The 22,345-nt window shown below is 37.5% G+C and overlaps 1 protein-coding gene across 4 annotated transcripts in view; it reads left to right on the top strand.

The window, feature by feature from the left end:
- The window catches only part of LOC129420843 (5-hydroxytryptamine receptor 3A-like), a 32,717-nt gene extending 10,744 nt beyond the window's left edge, over positions 1-21,973 (top strand). The window contains exons 1-9 of one of the 4 annotated variants that reach the window (XM_073856850.1): positions 8,836-8,900; positions 14,346-14,506; positions 14,595-14,639; positions 14,936-15,045; positions 16,943-17,115; positions 17,222-17,382; positions 19,237-19,447; positions 20,633-20,749; positions 21,621-21,973. In XM_073856850.1, coding sequence (XP_073712951.1) covers positions 14,423-14,506; positions 14,595-14,639; positions 14,936-15,045; positions 16,943-17,115; positions 17,222-17,382; positions 19,237-19,447; positions 20,633-20,749; positions 21,621-21,871 — 1,152 coding nt within the window. In that variant the 5' untranslated portion in view covers positions 8,836-8,900; positions 14,346-14,422 and the 3' untranslated portion in view covers positions 21,872-21,973. Of the gene's footprint in view, positions 1-2,521; positions 8,901-14,199; positions 14,507-14,594; positions 14,640-14,935; positions 15,046-16,942; positions 17,116-17,221; positions 17,383-19,236; positions 19,448-20,632; positions 20,750-21,620 lie in introns of those variants that run through there. The other 3 variants (XM_073856849.1, XM_073856848.1, XM_073856851.1) reach the window with 3 other exon arrangements.
- The last annotated feature ends 372 nt before the right edge of the window (positions 21,974-22,345 follow it).

Raw genomic sequence — 22,345 nt, 5'->3', positions numbered from 1 at the left:
AGGCTCAAAAGGGGCTTTCTTTAGTCCACCAAGAGGTCCCAAGTGGGGATGAGGCATAATCTAGGTGGATTTAACCTCCTTGCGCCCCTCAGAAACCTACTAATCAGATCATGCTGTCCCAATGATCTTCCCTCTACCTGAAGGTGATGGGCCGCAAAAGCAGTCACATACACCTTGAGGGCAGTTGGGGAGAGACGTTTCTCTAATGCCTCTTGAAGAAAGGACAGCACCAAACTGATGGCGCACCTCTGTGGACCTTCCCCACAGAAAGAACACCAGGACAAGAAAAGACCCCATTTAAGGGCATAAAACTGCATAGTGGAGGGGGCTCTAGCCTGGACGATGGTCTCAGCCATAGCTGGCTAAAGACCAGCTAAGCCGTCTTCATCCTTTCCTGGAGCCAGACATGGAGATTCCAGAGGAAGGTCCTGTCTCAGGAGAATCTGCCAGGGAGGGGCAATCGCTAGAAGCGAGAGCTTCAAAAACCAGGTCTGATTGGACCAAAAAGGTGCAACCATAAGCACCTGATGTTCATCTTCCCTAGAACCTGAGCAGTGAGGCTCACTGGGGGGAAGACATACTTCCTCAGGTGACATGGCCCTTTGCTGACTTCAGAACAGGAGGCGTTGGACTAGTTGAGACATCTACCACAAGCATATGCCACCCTGATGGTTGTGGCACACTGTCGCTGCATTCCTGTCTGATCAGACCAGCAGGTGCTTGTCCTGCAGGATAGGAAGTATGCGCTTCAGTGCTAGCAGGTAAGCCAGCAACTCTAGTCAGTTTATATGCAATCAAGGGCTCGTCCACTGCCCCGACACTGCATGTCCTTGCACACCGCACCCCAGCCCAGTTTTGGGGCATGCAGTGGTCACCACAGACCCGTCCCATAGGCACACCCCCAGGGGCTCAGTGTGTGTCTGCCCTGCAGTGTCAGAGAAACTTGACCGTATAGCCAATGTTGAAGTGGCCTCATGTGCATCTTCTTGAAGGGAACAACCGTGCCATGCGCCCCAGGAGCCTTTGGAAGAGTTTGAGTGGGACTGCTGTGTTGTGCCTGACTGGCCATGTTCATTGGTGAGGTGCGCCTTCATCAACACAGAGACTAGTTAGAACCGGAAAAAAGCGATGCTCTGCATCGGGGAGATCTTGCTCTTTTCCCAGTTGACCAAAAGACCCAGAAAGTCCAAATGCTGTAAAACGTCCCTGGGGGCGCAAACTAATTCCTGCGAGTGCGCTAGAATGAGACAGTTGTCGAGGTAATGTAGAATACATATACCCAGGTAGGCAGCTGGGGCCCCTTCCGGGACCTTGGTAAGCATAAGGGGGGAGAGGGAGTGAAGGGAGGATAGAGACGTGAAAGTACGCATCCTTCAGGTCGATAGCCACAAACCAATCCTGGTAACGAACCTCCATCAGGATGAGTCTCTTAGTTAACATCTATTGGCACTATGAAGTTCAGGCTGTAAAAACCTGAGGACATCTCGGCTGAGGGGACAGGTTCGATCGCTAGTTGGCCAGAAGGATGACTAGCTCTGCCCGAAGCACAACAGAGTTTTCTTCCCTCACAGAGTTTTCTTCTCACTTTCAAACAAAAAAGTTTCATCCTATCTTCATTTGTTCTCTTTTTATCACCTCTCAAATTCTTTCAAAATATTAAACTTTGAGCAAACAGCGGAGATAATTGCACTTTTGTAAAGGACTTTTGTTAAAGATCAGATTCAAAGTGATGATCGAAACATACACAGAGTACATAGCAAAAACTCGTCATTGGCAGGGAAGTGTTTTCTCTTAATTGATGAGTTAATTCATCATTGTCGAGAAAAGAGTTGAAAGGACATTTGCTCTCTATGGAAATTGCTCTTTTAGACAACTCTGACAAAACAGCTGAAGCGCCCAGAGGGGATGGTGTTTGCAAGACGAATCCGCTGCCACGCTGTCATGCCACCAGTAAAACTTCTTTGTTTTAGAATTGGCTTTCAAAAGCACACCCCTACTGTCGTCATCGACACAACCATGGCTATGGAAATGTGACCCAGTTTGTGAAAAACTCAGCTAATATTGTTAATGTTAATATTGACTGAGTAAGAAAATGACATTGCTTGTTTTTGTTCTTATGACAATAAACAATTTTTCTAACAATGATATAGTAAATGTAGACAGACCTATTTGTAGTCTGCATTTCATCTGGAAAAATGAAACCGTTGTGATTTTTATTTAAAAAAAACCATATCTCTTTAATCAATTCGGATTTCTAAGTAATTTTTACTTACTATTATTTATTTTGACAAGACATGAGTTGCTACAACTTATTTTAAGTTATAACAACTAAAATAATTTTTTACAGTGTAAACATTATAGTGTTTGGTTGTAATGTCCACTCTATTTCTAAATCATCTCTGCTATCTTGCTAATGAAAACATGAAGTCCAGTGGGTGGCGTCCTGTGCTATATATGTAGACAGCCTGCGCCCTCTGGAGATTGCAATACAGAGCTAAATCCAAGCTTTATATTTTCACAGACACTGCAAAAGATTCAAACAGCCTACCAGACCCAGAAACAGATCAAAGTGAAGAACGTTTAAGTACCCTGGACTGTCTGAAGCAAATACTCACTGAGTTTCGGAATGCAGCCAAACCTAAAGGCGGTGCGAGGACAACCGGGTGCTGGCACAGAGCGGCAATGATAATCAACGTTATTTTCATTGTTGTCTACATTCTCAGCATCATTGTGTTTCTGATAGTAGTTAGTAAAGCTTGGTTCACATAGTGATATCATATTTTTTTATTTATGATATGGCACAAGCCTTTTTGCATAGTTTAAAAGCGCAATGTAGCCTAAAAAATTGATTGGTCAATTGTTTTTTCTCGTTTTTTCCATTTATGCACATATTCTCCTGCAAATGACTTATAAATAAAGCATGATTCAAGCAAAATAGATATTTGTGTTTGTGCAATAAATAAATACGCAAGAAAACATTTACGATTGTAATTTTATAAGGCTTTTTATGGGATGCCAAATTATATACATGTAACGTGCATGCACTCACACACATATTAAAATTGGGTTACACTTTATTTTAAGGCGTCACTGTTACAGTGTAATTATATATTTAAGTACCAAGTAATAATCATCAACAACATGTACTTGCTGTAGGGTTGGGGTTAGGAATAGGGTTTGGTTTAGGATTATTTGCATGTAATTATGCATAATTAACTGTTATTACTATAATAATTAGATGTAACATGTATAACAAAGACACTGTAAAATAAAGTGTTACCTAAAATTGTTTCTGAAATGCATTGTCTGGGGTAGAATTCACAAAGCATTCTTAGGAAGAAAATTCAAACTTAAGAAAAAACTGACGTAAATAAAATCTTAAGGTTAGGATAACCTAACAGTACATTACACAACAGACTGAAATTGCGTTTCTCCCATACTCCAATGTGCAATATTAAGAAAGGATTCCACACTCACTAAGGACAACCTAAACATAAGATTAGACATAGGACACCACTAGAAAAGTACAAATAGATATTTAACAGATAGACAGACAACAGTTACGTAGTTTACAGTTATTAAACTTATTGCAATGTTCCAGAAGTATAGTCAGGATGAGGTAATTTTTGTAATAAAGTGCAACATAAGGTGCAATATGGTGCAAAGTGCAATAGCAGCATGGAGATAAATAAAACTTATTGTTTAACTTATATTATAGGAGTATTTTGCAGACATGAGTTCCACAAATCTTAATGAGTATGAGTTATTGGGGTGGGGATTTATAATCCAGTTTCCATGAATGAATTAAGCAATCTGATGGCTTGTGGGAAAATACTGTTGCTGAGTCTTGTAGTCTTGCAACGCATACTCCTGTAGCACTTTCCAGATGGTAGGAGGGTGAAGAGTTTGTGTGTGGGGTGGGTGGGGTCTTTGATGATGTTGGTGGCTCTTTTGTGGCAGCGAGATGGGTATATGTCTTGGATGGATGGTTGAGCTGATCTGGTAATCTTCTCAGCTGACCTCACCACCCTCTGTAGAGCTTTCCTGTCAGCAGCAGAACAACTACCATACCAGACTGAGAGACTGCTGGTAAGGATGTTCTCAATGGCACCCCTGTAGAAGTTGGTGAGTGCCAGTGGGGGGAGGTTGGCTCTTCTCATCCTACGTAGGAAGTGAAGGCGTTGCTGAGCAGTCTTCACAAGGGAAGTTGTGTTGGTGGACCATGACAGGTCATCAGTGATGTGCACCCCCAGGAACTTGGTGCTATTCACTGATTCCACAGTGCTACCGTTGATGGTTAGAAAGTCTAGTAGCCAGTTGCAACTTAATGCCTACAGCACTAAGTTTTTTCACCAGATGTTGTGGAATGACTGTATTAAAGGCAGAGCTGAAGTCGATAAACAGCATACGCACACAACTGTTTTTGTTCTCCAGATGAGCCAGACTGAGGTGAAGTGCTATTGCTATGGCATCATCAGTGGATTGCTTGGGACGGTTTGCAAACTGGAAGCAGTCAAATGTGGCAGGTAGGCTGGATGTTATGTGGGCCTTGACCAGTCTTTCAAAGCACTTCATTATAATGGGCGTGAGTGCTGTAGGCCGGTAATCGTTCAGTGTTGTGACTGGTGATTTCTTTGGTATCGGTATGATACGTAGTAGTGGCTTTAAAACATTGTGGTATAATGGCTTTGCTCAGAGAGATGTTGAAGATATCTGTGAGAATATTTGTAAGTGAATTAGCACAGTCTCTAAGCACACGCCCAGGTATATTATCAGGACCAGACTCCTTTCTGGGGTTCACCTTTTGAAGAGTCCTCCGCACATCACCAGGGTCAAATTGAAGTGTTGCATTGTCCAAACAGTTTAGAGCTTTGGTTGAAGTGATGTTGTTGCTTTCCTCAAAACGGCTGAAGAATGAATTTAGTTAGTTTAGAAAGTCTATGCTTTCCGCGCTCAATGTGGGTGTAGGCCTGTAGTCCGTTACTGACTGGATGCCTTGCCATAGGCGTCTGGGGTCTTTGCCTGGTCCAGAATATTTTCTTCCCTGGTCACAAAGTCCACATATTTATGAAAGTGTGGGAGCACTGTCTTTTAATTTGGCCTGGTTGAAATCGCCCGTGATTATACAGGCAGAGTCCTGCATTGAGCTCACATATTGATACAATCCAACCGTCTTCATTGACTTTGCATTACTTGAGGCCTCCCCCTTGTCATTTCTGGCAAAAAAACAGAATAATGCCTAAAAGCTGCTTTGTGATAAGGTGTACAGCTAACAAGCTAAAAAACCCAGAAATACATTTTTATAAGCTGTCGACCCCCAAAAAACGAGCGTTTAAAGACACAAAAGTGGATTACCGACTACGTTTCCCTCCAGTGGGCGTAGTTCTAATAATAGTGGTACTATGAAAAGTTGCCTGTATCCACTTTTGTGTCTCTAAATGCTTGTTTTTTGGGGTCGACAGCTTATAAAAATGCATTTATGGTTGTCACGTCTTGTTAGCTGTACATCGTGTCACACAGCAGATTTTGGGCATTGTTCTGTTTTTTTGTTATAAGCCAGAAATGACAAATAGGCGGCCTCTTGCAATACAAAGTCAATGGAAAAATAAGTTTAATGTGATATATAATAAAGCAATAAGCCCCAAGAAGCAATGGCTTACCAGTGCATTTTATAACAGCTAAGGGGCGCAGAGAAGAGGCTTGTGCATGCTCTTTCTCTCTCTCTCTGTCCCTGCACGGGTAGCCCTCACTTAGCCCCAAGGAAGCCCTCACATAGAGAAATCCCCAGATTAAATAAACACTGATGGATGTATATATTGTCCCCATCTTACAGGGGCGGTTTCCCGGACAGGGATTAGCTTAATCCAGGACTAGGCCTTAGTTTAATTAGAAAATATAACTAGTTTAAAACAAACATGCCTTACTTAAAACATTGCCTGTGTGCATTTTGAGGCAAAACAAAGGGCACTGATGTATTTTAAGAAACATCAGTGCAAGTTGTTTTCGGTTTGGACAGCTCTTAAAAATGTTTTAGTCTAGGACTAGTCTAACCCCTGTCCGGGAAACCGCCACACAGACTGTTAAAAAGTAACACTGAAGCAGAATTAAAAGCTCTGTTATCCTCTTTCTCACCATCTCTGTCTGAAACATAAAATTGCATTTTACATCTTACTTGTAGAGTCATTTTTTTACTTTAGGTTTTTTTTTCATTTAAAGTCATCACTATTGTAATCAGTGTTTGTTTTAGTTTAACTTGACTCTTGACTCTGATCTTTTCTGTTCAGTCTTTTTGATTGCTATAACTTTGTGTGTTTAAGACACGTTTGTTATGACAGAGTAAAGACAACATTGCAACTCTTTGGTGATTGTTTGTACATAATATCAAACATCATATATATTAATGGTTTGTTAATTTTGTTTACTCATCTGAAATAAAATTTTCTGTTAATACTAAAATACTATAGTGGAAGGCCCAGAACTCTTGTCCATCTGAAGGATTTTGAAAAACTAGTGCGCTTAAAAAAACTCTGTGGTGTAAATTAGACACACAAACATCAAGAATCAGGGTATGAATCTTAACAATGGTGGAAAATAGTACAAATTTTCATTATTTATTTATGCTGCAGTGCATTCTGGGAGTCCTGGATGAGATTTGTAATTTGTTGATACCCATCATGCATTGCAGCATAACGCTCTTCATTTTATTGTCCCCATCATTGTGATTCATACTCTGATTCTTGATATGTGTGTGTCTACATCAGTGGTTCTCAAACTTTCTCAGTGTGCGGCCCCCCTTGTGTACGGCCCCGGCCCCCAGTTTGAGAACCACTGGTCTACATTATACAGTGGTTAATTTTAAGAGTCAGTGTTTTAAAGTTCTTTAGAAAGACAAACGTCTATGAGAGAGCTGGATCTCATACTGTAGTATCACATTATTGTCAGAAAAAGATGCTTCTGATAAGTGTGCAAACATTAAATTAATACATAAGTTTTCTAGATGATGTTTAGACTTTATTTGCAGTATGAACCACCATCAAAGAATGTCTTTAAACCAACAAAGTTATAGCAGTCAGTCCAAAAACAAGAATCAAGTTAAACTAAAACAAACACTGATCACAATAATGGTGACTTTAAATGAAACAAAATCTAAACCTACAGTAAGAAAATGACTCTACAAATAAGATGTAAAATGCAATTTTGGGTTTCAAACAGAGATGGTGAGAGAGGGGATGGCGGAGCTTTTGGTTCTGCTTCGGTGTTACTTTTTAACATTCTGTAAGATGGGATAATATATACATCCAGCAGTGTTTATTTAACTCTGGGGATTTTGCTGTGTGAGGACTTCCTGGGGGCTAAGTGAGGACTGCCCATGCAGGGCCAGAGCTAAGGGGCCAACGTTTCGCCAGTGAGCACACCTGCGCTGGGCCTTTAGGCTATGCCCATACAGGGCCTTCGTAGGCTTAAGGCCGGGCTATGCCTTTTTTCCGCGTCTGGCTCGCGCGGGCACACGTCTGTGCAGCTTTTCAAGTATACTTCCCGCGGCTACACGCGGATGGCCGCGTTCCACACTATACGCAATACAAATTATTTCTTATTCAAATAATTAGTCTAACAGGGCACCACTGATTTGGCGACATTTACAGTACATTAAAACATTAGGATAGGTAAAGAAAAGTAACTGATCCAGCACTGCAAACACAGTTTAGAACAAACAACAAGACAACAAAGAACAGGAATCAAACATTATGGTAACAAACATGCTCCACAGCTTAATGTTCTTGGAAGAAGTAAAAGTTAAAGAAGAAAAACGATAGTATGTGTGCAAATGCTGTCTATTTCCTTTGTATAAGTGTTTGTAGTGGAGCGTCCTGTCTAAATATTTTCACGCGCATGCGCTGTTGTATGCGGACTGTACGCGCACTGTATGCGCGGTCTCAAATTTTGAAAATGACGTCATGTGCGCATACGCGGATGTCCCTAGTATACATTCGGCTTTACTTGCAGGGTTGTCTTGGCAAAAGGGTTCTTTAATTCCCACCTTTTTTATTTTAAATTTAGTCAGTTATTTTCAAGCTGTCTCCTGATTATTTTCACCTGTAAAAGCCCTGAATAATCAGTCCTGCTGTACCGCCTGCAGACTAACAACACAAACAGGTAAAAGAGTAAAATAATCATCATTTACTGTTAAAAACATTTTGAAAATTTAAGTTTTGTGTGTTCTTATTGTACTTTATTTCTTTTATAACAGGTCAACTTTATACTGTAAGCTTCATTCACTTTATGACAAGCTTCATACTTTTTAAAATGATGTGAGGTTTCGTATGTGAGGTAATCTTTCTTATGCTGGGAGTGAAGGCAGTGTGTATGACTGCTTGATATTAGAGACACATCCTGTTTTTAAAGGTGATGTATGCATGTTTCCTTTAATGCTGACATTAAAAAAATAGTTATTTATTGTTTAAACATTTTGGAGATTTTGTGTGTGTGGCACATTTACATGTAAAAGCAGAATTACTTATTATTTTTGTCTCTTGTAGGTGAATTGTGAGTGAAGCTTTGAAAAGTTGGATAGCTGCAGGTCGGCTGCATTGGCTTGATAACAGTGGTTTATGTTAATTCAGTGACACATTCAAGGGTAAGAGAGACATCATGGAAATGTATGAATAAATCTTTCACCAAGCATTCACCTATTTACTGACAAACAGGTAGCTTGAGCAGAATCATATTAAAGCTTCTGTCTAATCATGTTTTACATACAGCATGTAAGCAAACTCCATGCTAATATTAACTTTTTGTCTCCATGTCTTATCCTTTCACCTATGACCGACAGCGACAGACCCAAATCTTGTTCGGCATGATGCTCAACCTTGTACAGTCCACCAAATGATGACCACTGCAAGGTGATTTGAATCTGTGGTAATCACAGCATGTATCTGAAGATCAATATGACAACAACAGACCATCTATTTTCTTACTCTTATCTGACTAAATATTCAGCATCATTGCCACAAAACAAAGAACATTGGGTGGAGTATTGCAGTATGCACAATGACTCAGCAAACAAAATAATATGGACTTTTTTCGCTATAGCTTCTACAAACTTTGACACAATATTGAGTATTATTTTTACAGCTAGTAATGTATTATTAACATCCCATTCATATGTATTCTATGTCGTCTATCTGTTTTTGCTAAAATGTATACATCTGTAATGTCATAATATGTTAATATTCAGTATTGATAATCATTTGCATGTTTTGATGTTGCATATGTCATAATTTTGTTGATTTCATGTAATTGTTGTCTATTTAGAATGATTGTCTTTGCCAAATGTAATTGTTTATTTAATATTGAAGCAGTTATTTAACATCCATATCTCATTTGATTTGTTATATTTGCATAAAAATTCATGTATTTATTTTTATGTATATTTTTAACTTAACAATGTGATTTTAATACCCATATTTATTATTGTATGACACCTCATGTAATGAAAAGGTGAAAATAAAAGTATTTTTCTGAACTGTGAAACCTTATAAAGTGCTGAAAATAAAAAGTTCATAAATAATCCTCCTCATAGTTGATAAATTACAGGTTCTATGTAGCACTTTTTAAGGCAAGGTTCTATATAGAACCATCCAAAAAGGGTTCTATATAGTAACAAAAAGGTTGCTGCTATTGTTACAAGCTGAAGAACCCTTATTTGAGTTATATACTCCTTACTGTATAGACGGTTTCATTGGACGCACGTGATACACGTCTGGATCTGAACTTTACTTCCGGTTTTGTTTTTTTAATGGTCTGACTAGTTGCTAAACTGATCTCTTGAACAAATTCCTCGTCGAAAATAACAAATGTTTTGGTTTCCTAGGTAATCTATGTGTTGTTTTTTTGCTTGTTATATAAATAAACTACGTTTAAAGTACTTTTTTGTTATTTATTATTAGCGGAGTTTACCGGAAGTTACGTGCGGACCGCGACAGCGGCTTGTTTATGTTGTTACTGCTGAAACCGTCTATAACTCAATGTACAAGCCAGAAATTAGGCTCTGTTTTGGGGTTAATGGTGCCACATGGTGATCAACAGTAAAAATTACAAATTTTACTTCTTAGCAAAAGGAAAAACCGCCAACAATCAAGAATGCATGATTATAGTGTTATGGCTTTGCAATAAAAAAAGTTGTTATAATGGAAGTCAATGGGGCAAAAGAGCCACAAACAACTAATTAGGGAGAAAAAAATAAAAACTGATGCTGCACAAAAACGAAAAATGCATCAAAGCCAATGTTGTTACCAATCTTTGGCATGCCCTATACTGTGAAAAGGGTTAAATCCAGTCCACAATCACTTTTTATATTGAAAATCAGTATTTTTTTTTTACCAAATCAGTGACACCACTTATGAACTTGGCAATTAAAGAGTTAAAATCATAGAAATTTCATAAGCATTTTGGTAGTTTTGAGTACTGAGAGTGATTAATAGATTTATGATTTTTTTTTATATTAATCTGATAACTTTTTACAACTGTTTAATTTAGTGGCTTTTTTGTACACTAACAACCCAAAAGGGTAGTAAATTTGCCCACGGTATATCGTTGAGTTTTTGAAAAAATTCAAAGCATTTTCTCAAAATATGTGTCAATATAAGATTTGTCAGCAAAAATCATTCCATTTGCTGAAACACAGAGAAAGTTGTGCCCAAATTAAAGGTGCAGTGTGTAAATTTTAGCAGCATCTAGTGGTGAGGTGCTGGTGAATTGCAACCAATGGCTCAGTCCACTGCTTACACCTCGTTTTTTAATAATATAGAGAAGCTACGGTAGCTGCCACCGGACAAACATGTCATCGGAGACAACTTAGTAAAAAAAGTTTGTCCATTAATGGTTTCTGTAGAAACATGGTGGCACAAAATGGCGACATCCATGTTAGGGGACCCTCGGTATATGTAGATTAAAAACGTCTCATTTTAAGGTAATAAACACATAACAGTTCATTATAAAAAGGTCTTTATACACCCCTGATAATATAGTTTTGTATATTATTTTGCATTTCTGTCAAGAAATCGTTCTAAATATTACACACTGCACCTTTAAGACACAGGAATAATTGACACGATGGGGCGTTGAATTATACACAAATAACACACCCGTGGTTATGCGACACAACGCAAAGCGGTGCATTATTTTCAAATAATTTAATTAAAAGACCAGAGTCAATTATTACCACAGACATTGCTCTGGTGGTTATTTTAAGACATTTTACAGGTCAGGTGTGCGTTTTACAGAAAAATAATCAACACCTATAGAACATTTCTCAACCAATCAGAATAAAGCATTCAACAGCCTCGTGGTATTAACAAATGAGCACACTACATGTGCGTTATTCATTTAGCAGATGCTTTTGTCCAAATGGACTCACCTGCACAACATTTTGTCAAAAGAGACAACAATAAGTAGAGTCTACAAATCTATGGTTACATAGGAATACACAATCACAGAAAGCTGTATGTTATGAATTTAATGGTAGTAGCTATACCTTAAATGGTATTTGCACAAGCAGTTGGTATTACATTCATGTCTTCCTGTGAACCATAGAGGTTATACAAAGGTGCGTTAAGTCAAACATATAAATCATCGTGACACATCATGTCTGTGCATGCAGACTCAATATTTCATTGATGAATCTGAAAGTTGATACTGAGTCAATAAATCTGCCATATTTTATTCCTTTCAACAGAATCACATGTGAGCTGTCCAAGTGTTTAGGCAGGTGTCTGTAATAATCATAGTTATATAAGATTTGTGCAGGTTATGTGCTATATAAAATACACTAGTCAACATTTCAAATGGGAAAGGTTTTGATCCATTCAAACGTTGTGTAATTTAATAACAGAATATATCACTGACAGGGCATCAATCTTTCTGTCTCGTCTCTTAAAAGTGGTCTTTAGAGAATGTGAACGTGATGTCAGCAATGCATACTGGGAATTTAGGACACAGAAGCTGTGAAGGACACTGTGTAAGAAATAGACTAAATCAATGGATCCATCACTTCAGCGTACCAAGTTTCAGTGCCATTGATGAACGGAGATATTTTAATAAGGGGGATGTTCTGCAGAAAAAAAATTGTCCATCCAATGCATCCTCAGCAGAAATAGTGGATCATCCTGGTATTTCTCACTTACTATTTCTTGCATACTAAGGTGGCTTCAGACATCCTACTCATTTTGCATACTAATATTCGTTTACTTTTTTGTATGGAAGGAGGCAAGAAGCAGGGCAAGTGTATATGTAATTTGACAGAAGGTAAGACAGTCTATTTCAAAGTGTACAATTTTCAAACAATGTGACATTGTAATACAAATGTATGAAGGCAATACGACTTTATAAACAACCAACAAATCTACAAAGACAACAATTAAGCAATAAGAAGGATTCTTAAACATGAGAGGAAATAAGGATTCATTTTTAAATTGATTTCTGTTGCATCATTCTGCATTGTAGCAAAGCAGCTTTACAATAGATGCAGAGTAGCACCGGAAAATCTAAAGTAGAGGGTTAATGGTATTATAAGTTTGGTGGTACAAAATAAAACGTAGCGCTTTTCTAAGCGGATTTAAAAGAGGAACTATATTTTATGGCGTAATAGCACTTTTGAGAGTACTTCGACTCGGCGCAGTAACACCCTCCCTCTCCCATTATGATAGTGAGAAGGGGAGCGGACTTTTCAGGCAAGTCGAAGTACTCCCAAAAGTGCTATCACGCCACAAAACACAGTTCCTCCTTTAAATCCGCTTAGAAAAGCGCTACATTTTATTTTGTACCACCAAACTTGCTCGTATAACTACTCGTCTTAAATAGGAAAAACGTTGATGTGTTTGGTCACTTCTAACTTTATCTCTAAATGGTACCATTGCTAAATGCTAAATGCTATCGAAGCGTCGCAGCGCGCTCCAGCGCTTACGTGCACGCACACAGATGATAGAGGGATGTATCAACAATTCTTAGTTAAGGTACTAACATATTTTAATATTGAAAATGAGTAGACTATTCCTTTAAGTCATAAAAGGTCGGACTTTTTGAAACACCGTGAGTGTTGTGATTGGTCCACTTGAACCCCTCCCGTCAGGTTCTCATGCGGATTTCCGCAAACAACGGTAAAAACAAATATGGGTCAAGTTGATGAGTGATAAACAATAGTCGCCATCACAGATCTTCTCAAATCATACAAAACAAACTGCTGCTTCTTCTTTGAAGGGTTTACTGGCCAAGTGCCACCTTCTTCAGCTGTTTGACTGCTACTGTGGGATACTGCCTACTAGTGGTGTGCATGTGTACTGTAAGTGCACGTCGATGCGGACGATGACGCAGAAGTATGAATGAATACAAAAAACAATGACACACATGGAAAAAAAATAATTTCACAGGGACTTTAAAATACAAAAAATATACATTTTTAGCGTTAACTATTGAAAAACAGTAATGACAATAAGAATGTAGTTTTGTTTTTAATATAGTTAGTGGGAACCAAGATGTGAGATTATACAGACAATCGGGCAAATAAATGGAAAGATAAATTCCTAATCTTGTCATTCAATGCTTTTTATTTTAATTATTTGAATATAAATGATATTTGTATTTGATGTATTATTCATTTTATTTGTATATGCAAATTACTAACATAAAAGGTATGATGTCAGCTTTTCATATATGTTTACCTACATTTTAGTCAACTTATGGAGGAGGTGGAGCATGTTTCTCACTCACGGTACATACATTTGAGCAATTGACAATAACCGGTTAAAACTGATTCTTTATCCTGCTAAAAAAAGTTTTTAATTTGGATCACACTTTGGATGTTTTTTACTATCTGCCATGTATCTGCGCTGGTTAATGTTTTTTCTTGCTTTTGGTAAGTTTTCTTTATTTGTATTATTAGTAGAACATTTTCTTTAATGTGCAACGGTGGTGTGTGTTTATATTTTTTATTTAATAAATGTGAAACTGGTTAAAACAATACAAGTGTTATATAAGTGTGTCTTTGCTGCTAACCTCAAAATATACGAAGTATAGACGGTTTCAGCAGTAACAACACAAACAAGCGGCCCTCGCGGAAAACACGCAACTTCCGGTAAACACGTAGATTACATAGGAAACCCAAACATTAGTTTTTTTCGACGAGGTATTTGTTTACGAGTTCAGTTTTAGCAACTAGTCCGACCATTTAAAAAAAACAGAAACCGGAAGTAAAGTTCGGTCTATATGAAGTACAGAAGGATAACTTGAAAAAAATTTTTATACTCTTACTGTTGTTTATGGTGAATATGGATTTGTTTTTATGTGTTTAGGTTGGGTGACCGCTACTGATAGCTGCAGTTATAAGGGACTTATTGAACATCTTGGCTTAGACAGCGATAACTTTCAGATGAAGTCTCTCCGCCCGGTGTATAACTTTAGCAACCCTACTGAAGTTTTGGTAGACCTGTATGTGACCTCCATCACAGATGTGGTATGAGTCCAGCATCATTTATTGTACCAAAATCATTCAGACAAGTCACGTGAGATGCCAATGAACTTTTCTCTTTTATTTACTATAGAATGAAAAAGCCCAAAGCTTCGCAACACAGATCACACTTGTATTGGTAAGTGTTTTACAAACCGTGTCACAGTGTAAAAAGTTAAGTTAATTCAACTTCAAAAGTTACTTCTTTTGGTAACACCTAAAAATTGTACGTTTATTCAACAAAAAATTTTCACTTAAAGTGAAACTAAATGGAAATTTTAAGTTGAAAAAACGTTTCACATTTTACAGTGTATAGAAATCAAAAAAATTAAATAAATATACTATAACCATACATAGGCTATATTGTTCATTACTGAAAAAACCCCAAACTGGTCAGCCACTAGTTATAATCACTGTTAACTTTATAACTTTCAGGCTTGGATCAATGAATTCACAAGGTGGAACGACAGCAACTTTTGTGGGCTCCAAAAATGTACAATTGATAAAGATAAGATGTGGATACCAGACATTACCATTGCTGAAAGGTCTTATAAATACTTCTATTGTAATATTAGAAATTGTCTTTTCATCACAGACAAATGGGTTGTTAGTACGTAAAAAATAAAAAACAGATGTTATATTGATATTAAATTACAAAATGCTGCATAATGATATTGCTCATTGTCATGAATTAAGCTGTAATATAATTAAAGGTCCCGTTCTTTCTGTGATTTTAAAGCTTTGATTGTGTTTACAGTGCACAATATAACATGTGTTCATGTTTCACGTGTAAAAAATGCGGTATTTTTCACACAATTGACTTATCTGTTTAGCACTGTTTTCACTGTCCTCAAAATGGGCCGATGTCTTCCTTGTTTTATGAAGTCCCTCCTTCAGAAATATGTAACGAGTTCTGATTGTGTAGTTTGTTTAGTGTGTTGTGATTTGATAGCAGCTTAGCTTGCGGTTAGATTAGCTGGTGACTGACGTATTCCTGTGGGCGAAGTTTAGTAAAAAAAAATGTTTTACTGATGTCATGAAAGCAGGAAGTAGAGGGTTGTACACTGAAAAAAATGATTCATTGAATTTAATAATTTTTTTTAAGGTAAGTGGTTGCAATCAATTTGTTTAAGCTACATTTAAACAAAAGTTTTATATTTTATTTTACGTTACTAATCTTTTTTGTTTAAATGTAGCTTAAGTGAATTGATTGCAACCACTTACCTTAAAAGAATTTATTAAATTCAATGAATCATTTTTTTCAGTGTAGTCCAAACTGGCCAATCACTGTAAGCTTTGAAAGGCGAATTCTGTTAAAGAAAATATATCACCTACAGTGAACTTTGAGCTTTATCATTTTACAGGTATTATCAGTGCTTTAAGTGGGCCGGTACGCGCCGGTACTCAGTACCGCCACTTCCAAATATAGCTCTTGAGTGTACCATCACCTCTCCGTGCGCCCAGAACGTGCTTTTAGCATACCGGAACGCTCATTTGCACATCTGTTTAAATCAGAGGTTTAATTTAATCATTTGGCTGCGCTGCCACTTTTCATAGCACCCTTCACAATGCACACTTCCTAATTCGTCCCACCGAGAGCAGAGACTACATTACCATATACCCTTGAGTTTTACAAGTTAAAAGTGTATGCCTCGCTTTTGCTGCTGTTAGTCAGTGTCAACGTGGTCTGGAGAGGTGTGTGTTTGTGTGTGAAATGTGCAACCATAGCTGCTCGGTTAAAGATGAACACTTAATATGTCCTCCTGGCTTTAGACTCTGAGTAGTAAAAGAACAAGGTCAGAATCAGAGGACTCTCTGAACAACTAGTTTTAGCATTTAACCATGTTGAAAATTTTACTTGCATTACTTTTGCACATTTTATTTATGTTCAATAGCTCTTTCTACACTAGCTCTTTCTAAGGGTATTTTTTTTTTAAAAATCCTTTTGCACATTTTATTTATGTTCAGTAGCTATTTCTATCTCAAGCAAATCCACAAACTTATAAAAGAATTTTATTATTTTTTACAAGGTCGTCTGTTGACTGCTGAATATGAGTCGAGTCAGCAAAAAATTAAAAAATGTAAAATAATAAAGTACCGACACCTCTTTTGGGCCACTTTAAGCACTGGGTGTTATATATGCTCTAACAGCAACATTACACACTAACTAAAGTTTAAAAAATGGGATCAGGAAGAACGTGACCTTTAATATATAATTATTCTTATATTATTATACTTCTATTTATTAACTTTAATTTTGAAATTCACTTTAAATTGTTTGATTTTAAGATGGATATTGATTAAGAAAACTAAAACATGACACAACCCCTTTATATCTTTTGTATAATGTGACTAAATGTCAGTGGTTTGTGTACACCAAATTTATTTGATGTCTCTGGTCATAGCATTTAATATTTGTTGTTGTCGTATTTTTCTTTTCAGCATCAAAGTAGAATTTGCATCTGTGGAAAATCCTTACGTAAAGATGTTCAATTATGGTGCTGTAGTTCTGTCCGAAACCTTAGTTTTGACCACCGCCTGCAAGATGGACCTGTACAAGTTTCCCTTTGATGTCCAAACATGCAATCTGACAGTTCAGTCTTCAATGAATTCAAGTAAATCTGAAACGCAAAATTATATGCTGGTGAATGTTCAAAATCATTGTTCGCCTTCAGAATTGTCTGACATTAATATAATTTATTTGTTTATATTCACTCACAGTTGATGAGCTTACAGTCAATTCATTAACTGATGGCTCATTTATGACTGCCAGCTCTAAGAAGTCTTTTCAAACTCAAGGGGAGTGGGAATTCATCAGCATTTCCGCATCTAAATCCAATATTACTACTTTTGGATATTTCATGGATCAGCTGAAATTTCAGGTACAGGAAAGCGGGTAAAACATTACATTTACCACATTAATTAAATGCAATTAAATGCCTTAAATGCAAACAGGCCAAAAGTGTTCTTTAAAACTGTAAACTCAGTTCTTAATCCCACTTGCTCAGTCCCTGTTGGCAATCTCGAGACCTGCATAGAGTTTTTAGGTTTCTTTGTACAAAAGGTACAAGATATTAGATCTCGCCTCTCTCCTCCTGATATGGTTGATTCACACTTGATATCTCCTTCTGGAAACTTCACTAATTTTGAACTTTTGACTCATTCTCAACTAAGTACTTTAATTTCCAAGATGAAATTTACACATTGTCAATCTGCTGTTTGTTTAGAGAGGTTTTGGACACTATTAGCCCTGCACTTTTAACTATTTTAAACAGCTCATTGTCTAGTGGTGTTTTCCCAGAGTCTTTTAAACATGCTTCTGTACACCCCCTGATAAAAAGACCTCATCTAGATCCATCTGTTCTTAGTAACTACCGGCCAATTTCTAAACTTCCCTTTATCTCAAAGGTTTTAGAGAAAGCAGTGCTTTTACAATTTACATCTTACTTGGATGCTTTTAACATTCTAGACAAGTTTCAATATGGTTTTAGAGCACTTCACAGTACAGAGTCAGCCTTGCTTAAAGTTATGAATGATCTTCTGTTGTCCATTGATTCAGGGTTATCTGCCATTCTGATACTGTTATATCTGAGTGCTGCCTTCGACATACTCCTAAATCAACTACAATATGCAGTAGGGCTTCAAGGCATGACATTACAGTCGTTCACCTCCTATTTAAAAAATAAGACATTCTCAGTAAATATTGGTTCGTTCACCTCACCTCCTGCGCCCGTCCCTTATGGCGTTCCTCAGGGTTCTATTCTCGGCCCCCTACTGTTCTCACTTTACATGCTTCTCCTAGGCTCCATTCTTCAGAAACACAGTATTAACTATCACTGCTATGCTGATGACCTACAACTTGAAGCTGACTTTTCTTTACAACCTCTTCTCACATGCTTTGATGAAATAAGAACCTGGATGGCCAACAATTTCCTGCAATTAAACGCTGATAAAACTGAGGTGCTTCTGCAAGGCCCCACTGCACTTAATCCTACTCTCATAAGCAGGTTAGGCTCCCCTGGTAACAACCTACAACCTCATGTAAAAAAATCAAAGGGATCTATTTCGATCCACTACTACAATTTGATTGGCATGTAAATATGCTTGTAAAGAGTAGCTTATTTCACCTCAGATCTGTTGCAAAAGTAAAACACTTTCTTTCTCGTAAAGATCTTAAAATTGTCATTCATGCATTAATCTCTAGGCTAGACTATTTCAATTCCTTGTATGTTGTCCTTCCTCAAAGCAGTCTATCTCGGCTTTAGATGGTTCAGAATGCAGCAGCCAGACTGTTGACAGGAACCAAAAAGAGGGAGCATATCACTTTTGTTCTTGTCTCATTGCACTGGCTCCCGATCAAATCCAGGGTTGATTTTAAGGTCCTTCTTTTTGTTTATAAGGCCCTGCAAAAGTCATCTGTGACTTCATCCAACTATACACAACCTCAAGGTCATTAAGATCCGGCAACCAGCTTTTACTGTTGCTGCACCTAAACTGTTGAATAGTTTACCCTTTGCCATCAGAGCCTCTCCATCCCTCAGTATTTTTGAGGTCTAACTTAAATACTTATTTCTATACCCTTGCTTTTGGGTAATGTTTTAATTGTTTTTGCTTTTATATATATTTACATTCTATTTATATTTTTATTAAATTATTTTTCTTTTCTTTTTTTATTTTATCTCTGTTGCTTTTAATGCGACCTTTTGTAAAGCGCATTTTTTTTCTTCTTTTTGCAGATCACCATAAAAAGGAGACCTCTGCTGTATATCGTCAACTTTATATCGCCAGTGTTTTGCTTTCTTGTGTTGGATGTGGCCTCATTCTTCATGAATTCAGCAGAAGGAGAGAAGCTGGGCTTTAAAGTGACTTTACTTTTGGCGATTTCTGTGTTACTGCTCATTCTTAATGACACGCTGCCCTCTACTGCCAATGAGGTCCCATTGATTGGTGAGCCTTACAAGTATGCTAGTCTCCAGATAAGAAACGAGAACCAATGATTGTACTGTAGTAGCCTGGCTAACATCAGACCAGTCTCATAGAGAATGAGACATGGTCTAGGAACCACATGCTTATTTTCTCGTATTTGAGGCATGGTTTACGAATGCCCAGAGCCGTTTATTGGGCGCTACGAATGCGTCTGTACGTAGCTCATAGCCAATCGTTTCAATTATACCAGATGACGTATGTAGAGCTACATAAATTCAAACGTAAACAACTTTTATCGGCTAAAGTTACGTGTGCACACAACTGAAAGCTATTCAACTAAACCGGTAGCTGTATATTGATATTGAAAAGCAACACAACTTAGTGGCACTGTGACAACCACAGTAGGTAGGCTACAGGCATAATGACAATATGATATTAATAAATACCACTTACCATTTATAAGTTAAAGCAACACTATGTAGTTTCCATGTAAAAATGACTTACAGCTCCCCCATGTGGTTGAAAAGCGCAACGGTGCCTGGTATCAGACACTCTTCTGCAGGCAGGGGGAGGGGCGGGGCTGTGTGCTCTACCCTCCACCGCCACTTTCAGAGTGTGCTTGTAGCAGCTAGGAGGCTGCTCAGGTTGCAGCAACAGTACAATTTGTCCAATTCAAAGTTGTTCTATCACTGAAATAATTTTAGAGACATTATTTAAAGGTAAAAAAAACTACATAGTGTTGCTTTAATTGTACTTCGTTCGACAACGATGCCTAGCAGGTTGGTCTTATACAACTGTGGCTATCATGTCTTGCCATATCCAAACATCCTTCTTGGATATGAAGTAGTTTAACCCCAAAAGTTGCTTTTTTTTAAATGAACTTGCGTTCAAAACTACTTAGAACACTATCTAATGCTTCATCGAAAAGTAACTTTACATCTGCTGCTGTGCTGGATAAACAAAACTGCTTTTGTGTGTCGCATAGACGTCGTCATCATCTTGCTGCCCCCTCCCCGTTCTATGATTGGTTCCCTATTTCAGGGGCAAAATTGGTCCATAGTTTCCATGCTAGACTTGCAGCGTGAATAAATTTGCATGGGGAAACCCAGGCTAGTACTGTAGCAGTTTTTCGATTAATGTAAATGTAACTATTAAATGATTTGTTTCTTCCTATCAAGATCATTATTTCGTATGTTTTTTCCACAGGGGTTTTCTGCAGTGTGATTTTCATACTCATTGGTATCAGCATTCTGGAGAGCATTCTTGTGGATTTTCTGATGGCTAGAGGAGATCAGATTGAGGATTCCACATCTACTGTTACTGGTAAATATAAAAAATTAACCATTGTTTTACAAAAAGTTGCTATAGTTAACCCATGGTTGCTACAAATTAACCTACAGAAATGATAGTTTAACCATGGTTTTTGTAGTGAAACGTCTCAGTTACGACTATAACCACAGTTCCCTGATGGGGGGAACAAGACTTTGTGTTGATGCCAACAGTAGGGGTGTGCCCTTGAGAGCCCGCCCTCCATCAGGGAACCGCGGTTACAGTCATAACCCGAGACATTCCCTTTCTGTCGTCCACTCAACGTTGTGTTGATGACGACAGTAGGGGTCCCTATATGTCTTGACGTCAACAATGCGGGCAGATACAAAAAGTTTCATCCTATCTTCATTTGTTCTCTTTTTTGTTCTCTCAAATTCTTCCAAAATATCAAACTTTGAGCAAATAGCGGAGATAATTGCACTCAAGACATAAACAGGTTTTTACTGTTTTTAACTTTAGTGTTGGGTAAGTGTGCTACCTGGTGGACAATAGCGGAAATATGGATTGCCGTAAAAACTCGTCATTGGCAGGGAAGTGTTTCTCATAATTGACGAGTTACCTCATCATTTTCGGGGAAAGAATTGAAAGGACATTTGCTAACTCATTTTAACTAACTATTATTAGACGTGAGTTGCTACAACTTATTTCAACAATATTTTAAGTTATAACAACTAAAATAATTTTTTACAGTGTAAACATCATAGCATTTGGTTGTATAAATCCACTCTATTTCTAAATCAGCTCGGCTATCTTGTTAATGAAAACATGAAGTCCAGTGGGTAGCGTCCTGTGCTATATTTGTAGACAGCCTGCACCCTCAGGAGATTGCAATACAGAGCTAAATCCAGGCTTTATATTTTCACAGACACTGCAAAAGATTCAAACAGCCTACCGGACCCAGAAACAGATCAAAGTGAAGAGCGGCTAAGCACCCTGGACTGTCTGAAGCAAATACTCACTAAATTTTGCAATGCAGCCAATCATAAAGGTGAAACGAGGACAACCGGGTGCTGGCACAGAGCGGCAATGATAATCAACGTTACTTTCATTGTTGTCTACATTCTCATCATCATTGTGTTCCTGGTAGTAGTTAGTAAAGCTTGGTTCACAGAGTGATATCATATGTTTTTTATTTATGAAATGGCACAAGCCTTTTTGCATAGTTTAAAAGCATAAATATAGCCTTAAAAATTGATTGGTCAAATGTTTTTTCTCGTTTTTTTTCCATTTATGCATATATTCTCCTGTATATGACTCAAAAATAAAGCATGATTCAAGCAAAATAGATATTTGTGTTTGTGCAATAAATAAATACTCAAGAAAACATTTAAGATTGTAATTTTATAAGGCTTTTTATGGGATGCCAAATTATATAGATTTAACATGCATGCTAAGCCCACAAATTTTCATTAAAATTGTTTCTGAAATGCATTGTCTGGGGTAGAATTCACAAAGCATTCTAAGGAAGAAAATTCAAACTTAAGAAAAAACTGACGTAAATAAAATCTTAAAGTTTGGATAACCTAACAGTTGTTTAAAACCTCTAAATGTAAGATGAGTTCACTTAATTGTTTCAAATGTGACAAGTTT

The sequence above is a fragment of the Misgurnus anguillicaudatus genome, chromosome 19 (assembly GCF_027580225.2).
Source record: "Misgurnus anguillicaudatus chromosome 19, ASM2758022v2, whole genome shotgun sequence".
NCBI lineage: Eukaryota > Metazoa > Chordata > Actinopteri > Cypriniformes > Cobitidae > Misgurnus > Misgurnus anguillicaudatus.
The sequence above is the reverse complement of the archived record's forward strand: the minus strand, read 5'-3'. Positions and strand labels throughout refer to the sequence as shown.